The sequence below is a fragment of the Artibeus jamaicensis genome, unplaced genomic scaffold (genome assembly GCF_021234435.1).
Source record: "Artibeus jamaicensis isolate MK-2021 breed Jamaican fruit bat unplaced genomic scaffold, CSHL_Jam_final contig_415, whole genome shotgun sequence".
Classification (NCBI taxonomy): Eukaryota; Metazoa; Chordata; class Mammalia; order Chiroptera; family Phyllostomidae; genus Artibeus; species Artibeus jamaicensis.
In genome coordinates this window covers 34,513,108-34,527,512 of record NW_026521823.1, presented here as the reverse complement: position 1 = coordinate 34,527,512, position 14,405 = coordinate 34,513,108, and the positions used below count along the sequence as shown (strand labels likewise).

Here is a 14,405-nt window from a genome sequence, read left to right as displayed (position 1 = left end):
CTGTCTCAGACGTGCCTAAGCAGTTACTCATGGTGGACGAGCCAGGGAATGGGCCATGACGTCTTGGCCGCACCCCCCCCCCCCCCCCCGGAGCCTTCTTTGAACAGTCACTGTGAATTCCAGTGATGGCTGACAGGTACGAGAAACTGGAAGTCACGACCTGTAGCCGGGAGCACACCTGTTCAACCCAGACATCTTTTGAGGAATGGAGACAGATCACCCCATGCTGTCTCCCCAAGACACCGCTTCTTATATGCTTTCTGTTATATCTATGAAGAAAGAGACCTAAGGAAGGGGGCAAAGACATCAACATAAGTAAGGCTACTTTACAAAATCCTTCTTGCCCCCTTGCAGTGCTAAATAACATGCTACACGTGTATAAAATGTATACAAATCCTAGAAATAGCCTCTTTATTTTTTTCATAGCCACGACAGAAAATGATTCGTATGTAACTATGTAAGAACACGTACATCCACGCAATCAACAAATTCTTCACATCTGTGTTTTCAGAATAGTTTGAGTGTTAATTCTAGGAGGGCCTTGATGGGGCCGTTTTGTGACTGGTGCCCCTTTGTAACAAACTCCAGACGGGCTGCCTCCGTGCTCGCCTCAGACATACGCGTTCTTGTCGAACTGTTTCGGAGGGTTTGCAGTTTTAGCGTCTGGTCCCCCGTGATACTTCATCCGCGAAGACACGACAGACGTGGGCCCATTGTACGTGTATCCCATCCTGAAAGGCAAAGTGGAGCTTGGCAGGTTCTGCTGTACACGCAGCGCAGACAAAGACGGGAAAAAACCACCTCCCCCTCTTTCTGTCCCGGCTGAGATCGGGCCTCCCTGATAAATACTTTAAGTTTGCTGTCTCCCCAAGAAATATTTCAACGTCACTTCTGAACCATTAGTGGGATGAAGAACCTCTGCAGGAGAGACTCCGGGCTTTTTCACTTGTTCGGTGGTTCTTCTTCAAAACTATTATTGACCAGAGGGGAGAGGGGAGGGAATTTCAGGGGAAAAGGGGCAGGATTTACAAGAACAAGTATAAAGGACACATGGACAACAAGTAAAGGGGGTGGAAATGGAAGGGAGGTGGGGAGCACTAGGGGGTGGGCTGGGATGGGAGTAAAAAAACAGAAAACAACTTGAACAATAATTAAATTTAAAAAATTAAAAATAAATAAATAAAAAGATTTTTTAAAAAATCAAAAAAATAAAGCTCCTCTTCTTGGAACCTAGAAGACTATGGTGACCTTCATCAGCAATTTCTATGTGAAAATCAGGAGGAGGCTGAAGTGAAGAATGCCCAGGGGTCAGGTCCATATTTCTCCTAACAAATAGCTTTGGGATGTAAGATGGACAAGCTTTTTATGATTTTTTAAAAAATCATAATGAACTATATTCAATATAGTATTTACTGTGTTTAATATTAAGTTTACTGTCTATTCCCCACCTTTCCCAATTCCAGGTATTTGAAGTTTCTAAGAATTGTGACGTATAATTTGCCTCACATGTAGTAATTCAGAACAGTACTGTACTTAATGGGTCGTTTTGGGTTTTTTTCCTCATACCTGGGTGTTTTGTTGCCCTCATATATTGAAAAGCAAAATATGACGCCACCGATTATGCAGAGTGAGGCTCCCGACCATCCAATGAACAGAGCGGCTCCTAATTCATACCTGTGAGGAAGTATTTATTACACAATCATTACAGCTTGCTTACAAGGGGGAGGGGTAAACGGTGGGAGACTACTGGCCAACATTTCCTGAAAGCTCATTACGATTTCTTGCTCTTAGAGATTGGACTGGAAGTAACAACACCTTGTATCCATACAACGCTTTAACCTTTTCTCACAGTATGTTTCTAGCTATCACTTGATTACATTCCGCCAGCATCCCAAGAGGAGAACGAAGGCATTGCTGCAGGCAAAGCAGAAGGGAAGCAAGGCTAAAAGAGCCCGGGCTAGTTTAATTCATTCAACATGTATTAAACACCAGCTATGGACAGCTTACACGCAAGGGGCCAAAGCAGGGCGGACACGGCACCCCCAAACGTGTCGCCTGGGCATGAGGATTATCTTTAGTTGATGGCAATTGAGAAGAAGCAGCAGATACAGGAAAAGCTCTCTGCCCTCCCCTATTTGCCTAAAAGCAGGAGATACTATATAAAGGTGTCTCCCCCCCTCCCCCTCCACCAGGAAGAGTAATCACCAGAGAATCCCTGTAACAAACTTTACTAACCAGCACGCATCTGCCATAAGTTCCCTATATATCTGCCCTCCCATAATTGGCCACCCTAGAAACTCAAAGTCCCTTTTGTCTCGTCACTTCTCTACAGATGTATGGTCCTGTTAAGGTTCTACATAAGCCCAAATTCTAACCACCCCTTTGAGTTACTCGTCATTGAGTACACCCATGTGTATGTGTGATGCACACGTTACTAAGCTTCCGTTTATTTTTCTCTTGTTAATAATGTCTTTTGTCAGTTTTATTTACCGGGGCCCAGTGGAGAACATAGGAGATTGGGGGTGGGGGGCAGTCTTCCCTCCTCTACAGCACCCATAAAAGGCCAGTGATAGATACAGCATCATCTTGCTTATCACTACAACCCAGTGGGAGATGAATGAAAAATAACTATCACTTAGTGATAGATTGCTATTAAGCACCTCCGAGATGATGGCCCATCTCTGCTGATGACTGCAATAGACGCAAAGGTAAACAAGACAGTTGCTGCTTTGGGGAGGTCACCAGACACAGGTGCCCACAATGCCACTGAGAACAAAAGTGGAAATCACAGGTGGAGGGGGTGCTCTGGGAAACCCTCTTGGGGGGGAGTATTCCCCCAGAGAAAGAAAGAAGGAACGAGAAAAGCAGACCCCAGTCTGAGGGGCTATGTGTTTCCTTCTCTCTGCCTGTCCTATTCTTGACGAGTCATGTTGTTTTTAATAAAAAAGAGGTTGGCAAACTTCTTGTAGCCCCTAGACTGCCATTGTTGGGGAGAAAATTATTCTCTGCCATTCCCTACCAAAGGGCGCTTTTCACTGCAAAATGAAGTCACAGTAGGAAGGGTCTTATCACAGAGAATCCACAGAGGAGCTGAGAAAGGAAAACAAGAAGTGAGGGTAAAAATTGACATGCCAAGGTTGGCTCTCTGCCCAGCTCAACCCCCTGAACCAGGTGCAGGGCCAGGGTTCAGTGTCAAGGCCGCACCGTGGTGTTGGTGGCAGCTGGCCAGTGCCTGTCCTGAGCTTTGCCTCATCTCTTCTCCATGCTGCGCCACCCTGCAGGCTGGGCAGGCTTTCGGCGTGGTCCGAGTGCCCAGCAGCGGTGGGCAGTGTAACGGCACGGCGCTGGCCACCTGCGTGACAGAGCAGGAGGAAGACTGGGGACTTCCTGCCTCCTTTCAGATCTGACTCTGCAGGCAATTTCAAGGCCTGCATTGGCGACTGGGAGGGACCAATGTACCCCATACATGCTGCCCTGGGGTCCCTCTTGTTCTCACTCTTGTGTTGCTTTTCTTGGGAAATGGTGAGAGCTGAAGCAAGGAACCGCTGTGAAGCACGTCATCCCACACTGGAGCCCCGAGGAGGCTCTGGGGACGGAGAAACTTCAACCATCAGAGCAAAGGCAGACACCGAAGGCAGGTGTGAGTAGAGCAAAACATCTTCCAGCACCAAATACACAGCCCAAAGAGGACCGAAGAGACTCGCATGGATGAAAAAGAAGCGAGGCGACCCGATTGAGAGTGTTGAAGTGGCGGTTCTATGAAAGATGCCTTCATTAAACACGTTACATATCTAAAAAGGATGTCCTGGACTTCCACACCAGCCCCACTTTTATGCTGTTTGAACAAGCTCGTGCAAATAAAACAAGCAGAGTGCTGAGCTGCTAAAAGTCCTGCAGTGAACCAGTGTCTGATCCACCTGCTCTCTTCCCTTTGCTGCAAAGGCAACTGAAGGAGTGAGTGCTGAAAGTTTCTGCTTGCAGGGCAGTATCGTAAGATTGCAATTTACGGATACTTTCTGTTTTTCTCAATTTCCCTCCCCCCAAAGGTTTAGGCTGTTTTCTCTTCCTGAAACTTTGTTTAAATACCCCAGGTGAAAAAAAAAAAAACAGTCTGAGATGTCCCTTAAACTATTTAGCTTTCTAAAATAAGAGGCCAATACCAGGTACCATGGCTGATGAAAAATGAGTCTCTTAGAATGACGAGTGATCAGTTAGAAGCGAAGGTGACAGAAATCGTGCGCCACAGCTCAGACCTGGGAATTCCAAAGAGCGTGCAAACTTGTGCACAGCGCAGTTACAGATCAGAGGGTATACCACCCAGGCAACTCAGATGTTGGTGGCAACTGTGTCTTGAAGCATCTCGAAACATTCTGAAGGGACTTAAGGACCATGAGTTTGACTCATATTAAAACTGGTTTACTTATTCCTGTTTTAAATAAGTCACTAAGTATAGACTCTGTTCAAAGGAAAAGATAATTTTCATTTGAATTCTTTGTGATTTTTGTCAAAGACAAATAGTTCATCCATAGTAGGGCCAGTTTAGAGTTGAAGTCTTTAAGAGACTCCATGTCTATACCAATAATTTCTAAAATATTTATTTATTTTATTTTATTATATTTATTTATTTATTTATTATTTAGTTATTTTTAGAGAAAGGAGGGGAAGGAGAGAGGAAAAGAAACATCAGTGTGTAGTTGCTTCTCATGCGCCCCCTACTGGGGACCTGACTCCTAACTCAGGCATGTGCCCTGACTGGGAAATGAACCCTCGACCTTTTGCTTCATAGGCCCATGCTCAACCCACTGAGCTACACCAGCCAGGGCCCAATAATTTTTTAATAGTTTCAGTGTATGGGCTTTTGTGACTTGGTTCTTTTTCTTTCAGAGACTTTTCTCTTCATCATTCTGTTAAAAGACAGTGTAGCAAACTTACTCAACAGTTACTTGAATTCACACCTATCAGTGTGCTTGATCTGGCAAAAATGGACTTCGATTACTGAAAGACGGGATTGAGAGAGAGAATAATACATTGTTATATCCTCTCGGATTTGTCTTGGAGCACACTGCTTCCTTCCCACTGACTGGGAAACTTTGTGTCTGCCTGCAAGTCTTTCTTCGTTTTTTGGTAAAGCTTAAGAAGCTGACTTAACCCCTGTGAAGACCGTCCAAATTTCAGGCCGCGTGTTACAGGTCCTTCTTTTGTTAACAATGTCCTCCTGGCCCCAGACCAGCTTTCCCGCTCATTTGGTGGTCCCTTTCATGAGCTGTTACAATTGCCAAAAGGTCTTCATTATTCTGAAAGGCTATAAATCTGCTTAAACACCAGACAGATCCATGACTGTCAGGTTGAGGGGGGAACTTTGTTATTGGAGCATCTCTCAGATATTCTGCTCAGTTGATAGAACTAATCAAAAGCTGCCTGTATAACTTTAGTTCATGTATGTAAATGAATGCAAATTTAGTAAATGAGTAATAGGGGGAAATGTACTTGCATACAGAGACCTGAAAACACAGGTTACTCACTTCAAATTTGCCCCCAAAAGATCAAAGGCATTAAAATGTCCTCTGAACTCTTGGATGAAGTTATGCTCACCCGCCCGGCTGTGCCTGTTGCTCATGTCTCCCATTCCACGTTGAGAGAACTCGAACTAGTACCCCACTTGGTGACCTTAATTTTAAAGCCCCACATACTCCACCTCCTATTTCAGCCCTGCTTCCTTCACAGTCGTCCTGAGGGGATGGGTTGAGGAACACCTGTTATTTATTCTCACCTCCTGTCTTTCTCTTCCTTGCACCCAAGCCCCTGTTACCACCTGATCTGCCATCCATAGGGAGCTGGGGAGCCCACCCTGATTGCTACCAAGAGACGACCAGCTAAGCCTTGGGCTACTTGTGTGTTTTAGGGTGGCTGAGACACACATAGCTCCTTTCTCAAGGATCTTACAGTCTGATGGGAATAGTGAGACATTAAACAAATAATTATAGTAAAGTGTGATGAAATGTAACAAGAGAATCAGAGGGGCATTTTTTTTGCAGAGTAAACATTACCTGTTCTCCCAAACCCATGTGGTTCTGGTAAACAAACACCCGCAGGGGGACAAAAGCTACTGTTACGGTCAGCCCCCCGCACCAGGATTCATTTGTGTGCCAAGATTTTTTTTTACACCTATTATTCTATTCAATCTTTCCTGTAATTTGGTGGGCTTTCCCAATGAGGAAACTGAAGCATGGGGAGATTAAATAACTTGCCCCGTATCTCGGTTAAGTAAAGGGTAGAACCAGGATTCAAAACCCATAACCAGGATCCAAACACTGAGCTCCCAGCCATCACTCCTTCTTCCTCAGTTGAGTAAGATATTTTGATAATATAAAAAAAATACAATCAATGCACCGTGTTTTCCGTTGTCATTTCAGAAAGCTGTGTGTTTTTTCTCCTCCTGCTCAGAACATGATTGGTGGCTCAAGAGCTCAAGGGTATGGAATTTTTCCTAAATGCCCTCAAGCTGTCTTTTCACCCAGCACCAAACCAAACCAAACCAAACCAAACCAAACCAAACCAAACCAAACAAAAAACCTTGAGCTCACTGGGCTTGAAAAAGAGAAAACTCAGCTCCTCTAAAAACGAAACAAAAAATATTTGGTGAGTGAAAATCACCTCATCCTCTGGGGGTGCCCGGAGAAGGGATGTGACCTGGCTGAAAGTGACCGAAGGAGGAGCCAGTCTGGTGACAGGCAGGGTCGTGTTCTCTCACACATATTGTCCGACTCCTCGTTTTCATCAAGCACAGTAGGGGCCAAAGTAAATATGCCAATCGCCTTAAAACAACTAAGTGTGTCAAAAGAATTAAAATGTAGAAAATACACCTCTATATTATCATTATACATTTTCAAGTTGAAGTCCATTGGGCTGCCTTCTTTTAAAGATTACCCTCTAGCCCTGGCCAGGTGGCTCAACTGGCTGGAGCATCGTCCTGCAAGGCTGTGGGTTTGACTCCCTAAGATCCCAGCGGAGCCGGGGCCAGGGCCGAGGTCTGAGCCAAGGTCTGGCTCTAGGACCTGCTTCTTAACTTCTCTGCTTCGGGAGGTGTCTCTAGAGGAGATCAAATTCTTGCCAATTATTCATGGGAATTTAAGAAACCATCTGTAGTATAACTTAACACAATATTAGCCAAGGTAATGAATTGTAATTTCAAAGGAACATTTCATGTCCCCAAAATTGCATAGTTCGACTCAAAAACGAACCTGTTGTTCAGCGACGTCCACACCATTGACCTCTTCCATTCATGCGGATAATTGGGGGTTTGCTGGGCCCGTATTTTAAGAGGGAAATGATGTGCTGAGTCATAATTCTCAGAGTAGGCACAACAACAGATTTATGTGCACGATTTCGAGTCTGGGTGAGATGACAATGCCATGGGGGACTGTGCTTTGAGATGGAAAATTCTGAGGACAAGCAACGCTGCCCTCAGACACCCGAGGACAAGCCCAGCACCGGGGAGCACGGGTCAAGAGCCCCTGCACCTGCAGACGGGTGTGCACGTGTGTCTGCTTCTGCTGACGGGGAAAATGTGCAGCCGCACTTGGGACAAACGAAACCCGGGTCGAGGAAAAGCACACCTGCATTTAACCCAGAATCCCCAACAGCCTACCTGAAAACATTTTAGAACCCAACCCGGTGTGGGGGAAGATGCACAGTGAGTGGGTTCTTAGGAGAAGGGTCTCAAGAACACCCATCCCTTTGGCAATCTCGATTTGCTGTATATGTAACTCAATGCTGTGACCGAGGTCATTAGAAATAACGAGAAGGGATTATACAAGCCTTGTTTCTTTTACAGGGTTTCATGGTGGGTCCCATTCAAGGCTGCCTTCTTCTTGAGAGGCGAGCATTTCACAACAGTTATCCTTTCCACCAGGTCTCCAGCATTTCAGCGTACTCTTCCCTCTGGCTACCCTTAACACTCTGTACAAGGTAATAAGCTGTTACATTCATGCCCTCGGCTGAAGGGTCAGCACCCTTTCAAATAACAGGTAACATTTACCGAGTGCTGACTACGCGCCAGGCGTGGTTCTCAACAGCTGAAATGTACTATCTCATTTAATCCCCATGATAACCTCACAGTACCTGTCGCCCCCTTTAAAGATGAGGAACACGCTCCACAGAAAGGACCAGAAACTTCTTCCAGGTACACAACCGACCAGTAGCAGAGCTGAAATTCACTCCCAGGTCGCCTGGATCCAGGGTCCTTACTTCTTTAAAAATTTTTTCCCTTAAGTTTTTAATACATGTACATGCACAGGTCAAATTTCACAAATCCAACACACGTCCAACCAGAACCAGTGCCCCCGAGCGCCACTGTGCGCCGGCCAGTCACTGCCTGTCTCTCTGACTTTCAACAGCTCAGGTCAGTTTTGCCCGTTCTTGTACTTTGGGGGAACCATGCTACATGTACTGCTTGGAATCTGGCTCTTCCACTCAACGCTGGCTCCGAAATTTATCCAGATGGTTGTAGATGGTTCATTCCCGTGTCTGTGTAGTGCCCCATCGTGTGAACGTACCCCAATTTGTTTATTTCCTCAACTGTTGATGGGCATCTGCGTAGGCTATTATGAACGGCGCTGCGATAAACATCGCACGTGTGTTTTGGTGGAAATATAGATGCTTTTCTGTTGGGTGTGCCCCTGGGGATGGGATTCTGGGGTCGCGTGTCCAGATCACGCAGATGCTGCCACGCAGGCTGACGATGTGATCATGCCATGTCATGCCCCCGACTGGCAGTGTATGAGAGTTCTGCTTGCTCTATGTCCTTGCCAACGTTTCTCCTACCACAATAATTTTTAAGCATTATTGCTTCAAAAAATAGAGCTGTCAATTCAACTAACATTTCTTGAGAGCCACATGTCAAATACTCTTCTAAGTGGTAGGAACATCTGGGTCCTCACTGTTTCTTTTTCTTTTTAAAATTTATCTTTAGAGAGAGGAGAAGGGAGGGAGAAAGAGAGGGAGAGAAACATCGATGTGGAAAACATCAGTTGGCTGCCTTTTGTATGTGCCCCAACCAGGAAATGAACCCACAACCCAAGCATGTGCCCTGGCTGGGAATTGAACCAGCGACCTTTATGCTTTGCAGAATGACGCCCAACCAACATAAGCCACGCCAGCCAGGGCAGGGTTCTCACTCTTAAACAGTATGTTATGCTCCCTCCTCTCCTCACTCACATAACCAAAATCTCTGCAAGCATGCTCAAGTCTTTCAGCTCCAGGAGAGAGGCAGACAGAAGAGTTCTACAGCACTGCTGACTGACCGTCCCTGCTGTAACTGTCACAGAGAATGGGCTAGCTGCAAGGGACTCCAACAGTCAGCAAGACGTGGTACTGCTTTGAGATGCTCCTGGTCTGGTTTGGGAGATGCACTGCTAAGAAAGCGCTAACCTCCCAGTAGGATTGCATAGAAGCACGAGGTACAATAGGAGCAGCCAGGAGAGCCCTCCAGACAGAACGCAAGTTGTGCAGGAGCAGGGGTTAGCCCGCACGTGAAAAGGAGAAGGAAAAGCCTGGGAGGAAGGGTGGTAAAGCTCAGTGACTAAGAAGCATGGCATACTGGCAGCGATGGGGACTTCATGTACTGGTCAGTGAAAGCCAAACACAACTGCCAAACAATTGATTGCCAAGTCAATTTTTAAGTCATGTGAGCGTTTTTAAGTCAAAGCGTCAGATCCTTGGTCTGAGCAAATGATCTGACCTTTGCTCCCACCGAACACAGTCACAGAACCACACTGTCTCAATATTTAACAATGGGGTTATTTTGTTCACATGGCACTTCTATTGAATCCCTTATCCAAGGATCTGGGAGCTGTTTACCAATATTAACTCAGTCTCCAAATAGCATCATGAATGGAGCAAGCTTAAATAAACAAACACCCATAATTCGTCAAGTTATAATAAGGATAGAAGGAAGAAGTTAAGTATCTTGGCAAGGCCACCTAGTGAGATCAATATTCCTTTCCACATTACCACGGAAATTTTGTGTAATGGATAAATGCATTTCATGAATTGCCCATTGTTCATTTAACTTGACAGGAACAGAAATGAGAGAATTTACCAGGAAGTAGACATCTGTTCATTGTTAACTATGAAACAGCCACAAGAGTGAAAAGATTTTTCCCAAGTAAAGCTTAAATCCTGAAGTAGAAACTGCACATGTGCTAGGAATGAAGAAACTAGAGATAAACAACTCTGTCATTAAAAAACTTTGAAAATAGAAGAGCCTGTTGATAAGACCAACATGAGAAAATCAGAGCAAAAACACCGATGGTAAATCTCGTTAACTAAAAGAGAATACGCCTAAGTTCGCCATGACCACTGGTTTCCTCAATTAGGGCAGCTGATTCAGCTGATTTATACCTTCGCATACTTTGAAATCCAGTTTCTTTATTTTAATCAAATCTTACTTGAAACAGTTTATTTAAGAAAACAATGCAAGATGTTCAGGAAGTTAGTGGTTTGGACGAGACAAAGGTGGAAATAATGTAATTAAATGTCAGCACCCTGTAGGATGAATCACTAAGAAGTGTCGATGGCCATAAGATTGCAGGAAGGTAGATTTTTTTTGGGGGGGGGAGGGGCAGTACATTTGGCGGGTTTATTACAAAAAAAGAAGGGAGTTGGTTTGAAACAGCCCAAGTGGAAGAGTTGAGAAACAGTTCGTAAGGTTCTGCCAGCAAGGTCCACCCTGAAGTCATAAAACATAACGATCACATAAGTGAAACTTAAGGAAGCAAAGCAAAAGATGGGAAAACAGCAGAACACAGCCAGAATTAGATGAAATGAATCTTTAAAAGCTTCAATTCTGCCCAATGAGTGTATCCTGGAAGGAAAGCCTTTCCGATGAGCGGTAGGAAGGGGTTGCAGAAATAAATAGCCACTGAACACTAAGTGCAATGCTGTGTGCTACTCTCCTGCCACAGTCTTCTGTCTGACTGTACACCGAAGCCTCTCATTTCTTTCTCAGCCAAGTGCCTACTGAATTTCTTGCACATAGTAGGAACGTGGTGTGAATTTTTGATGACATTAGTTGTGTTTTTCTAACTTAGGCAACCAACGTGGGCCGTACAGAAGTATGTCCTGGAAATCTATAAAGGAGATTCAGTGAATTGAGTACAGAATTCTTCAGGAAGACAGCAGCAGCAGCTAACCAAGAAGCAAACTAGGTTCTGCGGCCTGAACTGTTTTCCAGCACATTTTAGGGTTTGGGTGTGGGAGAGCACGTGCATGCTCGCCGGAAATTTAAACTAGCGCCTGTGGAGAGCAGCTGGCTCTCACTGCCCTTCCTAGGCACCTCTCTCTCTCTCTCTCACACACACACACACACACACACACACACACACACACACACACACACACACACACACGCTGTGCCTTCCAAGGCTGGAGGGAAAGATGTTACTGGGCAGTCGCCAGGGTTAGGAAGGTTAATGCGTGCTGAGGGGGCCGTGTCTGTGCACCCTCACCGAGGCTTCCTCTGTCTGGTGAGACCATAGAAGCCTTTCTTACTGCTTCTGGAAGGACTAGCACAACAGATAAGAACTGCACTTAGCAGGCAGCGTGCTGGGCACCTCAGGCAGAGACGACAGAGGTGTTTTCTGACTTCGAGGAATTTTCCTGCCGGTCAGCGAAGACACCAAAGAAAGGCAGAACCTTCTTGTGGCACTGACCTCAGATTCCTACGCCCCTCAGGCTGGCTCTGCCCTCTAAGCCTTGGCTCTCCAACATACACTGAGTCCCTGTGCAGACTAAAGCAGAGGGCTGCGTTCTAGCAGATGCCAGTGAAGGAGGTGCTATCCCTTAGAATGGGCCTAGTGAAACTCACTTTAAAAGATTGTATTTTAAGACCTATGACATCAGTTTCTTTTATGTTAAGAGACAATTTGCAGCTTATTGATCTTAGTTTTCTTTCCCTTTTTTAATGGGAAAGTATTTTTAATTGTTTTTTTTAATGTATTTTATTGATTATGCTACTACAGTTGTCCCATTTTCCTCCCTTTATTCCCCTCCACCCTGCCCACCCCCACCCACACCCACCCACATTCCCCCCTTTAGTTCATGTCCATGGGTCATACATATAAGTTCTTTGGCTTCTACATTTCCTATACTATTCTTAACCTCCCCCTGTCTATCTTCTACCTAAGATTTATGTTACTTATATAACCCTCTCCCATTACCTCACTGATAACACTCTGTGTGATTTGTATTTCTGTGATTCTGTTCATGTTCTAGTTATTCTCTTAGTTTATTTTTGTTTTTGTTTCTGTTTTTTAGGTTTGGTTATTAATAGCTGTGAGATTGTTTTTTTTTATGTTCATATCTTTGATCTTCTTTTTCTTAGATAAGTCTCTTTAACATTTCATATAATATTTCATATAATAAGGGCTTGGTGATAATGAAGTTCTTTAACTTGATCTTATCTGGGAAGCATTTTATCTGCCCTTCTATTCTAAATGAAAGCTTTGCTGGATAGAGTAATCTTGGATGTAGGTCCTTGCCTTTCATGACTTGGAATACTTCTTTCCAGCCCTTTCTTGCCTGCAAGGTTTCTTTTGAGAAATCAGCTGACAGTCTTATGGAAACTTCTTTGTAGGTAGTTGTCTCCTTTCCTCTTGCTGCTTTTAAGATTCTCTCCTTATCTTTTATCTTGGGTAATGTAATTATGATGTGCCTTGGTGTGTTCCTTTTTGGGTCCATCTTCTTTAGGACTCTGAGTTTCCTGAACTCCCTAAAAGTCTATTTTCTTTGCCAGATTGGGGAAGTTCCCCTTCATTATTTGTTCAAATAAGTTGTCAATTTCCTGGTCTTCCTTTTCTCTTTCTGGCACCCCTATGATTTGGATGTTGGAATGTTTAAAGAGGTCCTAGAGGTTCCTGAGCCTATCCTCATTTTTTTGAATTCTTGTTTCTTCATTCTGTTCTGGTTGAATGTTTCTTTCTTCCTTCTGCTCCAAACTCTTGATTTGAGTCCTGTTTCTTGCCCTTCAATGTTGGTTCCCTGTAGATTTTTCTTTATTTCGCATAATGCAACCTTCATTGCTGCTTGGGTCTTTTTTATGCTGTTGCAGTACCCAGAGAGTTCCTGGAGCATCCTGATGACGGGTGTTTTGAACTGTGCATGATAGGTTGGCTATCTCCCCATCACTTAGTTGTATTTTTTCTGGAGCTTTGATCTGTTCTTTCATTTGGACCATTTTTTTTCTTTTGGCGCACCTGTTACGCAGTAAGGTGTGGAGCCTTAAGTATTCACCAGGGCGGGGGAACCCACGTTGCTGACACTGTCTGTGGGGGAGGCCCCAGAGGGAACAATGCTGCTTGCTTCTCTCTCTGCTGGTTTTCAGTCACTTCCCCCACTTCCCACAAGCAAAGTGGCCCTTCTGGTGCAAATTCCCAGGTGGGTGGGTTTGTGTACATTCTAGGGCCCTGTGGGTCTCTCCAATGAACTCTCCTGTGAGATTGGGAGTCTCTCCCAGCACCTCGACCTCTCCAGGTGTTTTCAATCAGTGTTTTGAGGCTTCATTTCCAGCTGGAGCCCAGGGTTGTGCGGTCTCACTCCCCAGTTGTTCCTCCCAGTTTATCTGCACACAGATGTGGGACCCCCCCCAGTCTGCCAGCTGCCACCTCGCTGGCCCTGGTCCTCCAGTCACTGCAGCGAGCCCTCTCCACCAGCTGCCTGTCTCCGCCCCTCCTGCTGGTCTGGGTGAGTGTTTCTTCTTTACTCCTTGATTGTCGGACGTCCCTACAGTTTAATTTCTGTCAATTCTGGTTGTTTTTTGTTTTTAAGTTTGTTGTTGTCCCTTTGGTTGTGGGAGGAGGCACAGTGTGTCTACCTATGCCTCCATCTTGGCCAGAAGTCCTAATTTTCATCTCCTCTCCGAGAGGTGTTGATCACGGAAAAGAGATGAAGTCAGGTTAGTTGATTTGCTGGTTTGTAGAGCAGCCTGTGAATTCCTCTCAACGTCACATGCCATTTTTATGTCTTTAGTTATCACCACGAGTAATTAGAAGCAGGTCATATTTACAATTCTCAGGCCTTGACAATTCCCTGATCAAAGTGGATTTTATGTGAGTCATGGAGGGCCTTTCTTTGTACAAGACACTGCTGGGCCTCCAGAGGGGAGTGAGGGAACAAGTCCCTATCTCAAAGAGCTAATATGTTTTCAGTGAGCAGGATTTTTTTGTGTGTTTTAAAAAAAGTCAGCTTTGGCTGGTGTTGCTCAGTAGATTGGGTATCATCCTGCAAACTGAAAGGTCACCAGTTCAATTCCCACTCAGGACACATGCCTGGGTTGGGGACATGGAGAGGAAACTGACTGATGTTTCCCTCACACATCAGTGTTTTTCCCCCTTTCTCCCTCCTTTCCC

General features: G+C 45.0%; 1 protein-coding gene across 2 annotated transcripts in view; it reads right to left on the bottom strand.

Annotated features, from left to right (window-relative positions):
* Positions 1-377: 377 nt before the first annotated feature.
* Positions 378-14,405, bottom strand: part of CLDN10 (claudin 10) — an 80,355-nt gene continuing 66,327 nt past the window's right edge. Inside the window, exons 4-5 of one of the 2 annotated variants that reach the window (XM_037132501.2) lie at positions 1,567-1,674; positions 378-731 (exon numbers count right to left, since the gene is read on the bottom strand). In XM_037132501.2, coding sequence (XP_036988396.2) covers positions 611-731; positions 1,567-1,674 — 229 coding nt within the window. In that variant the 3' untranslated portion in view covers positions 378-610. The remainder of the gene's footprint in view (positions 732-1,566; positions 1,675-14,405) is intronic. The other variant, XM_037132499.2, reaches the window with a different exon arrangement.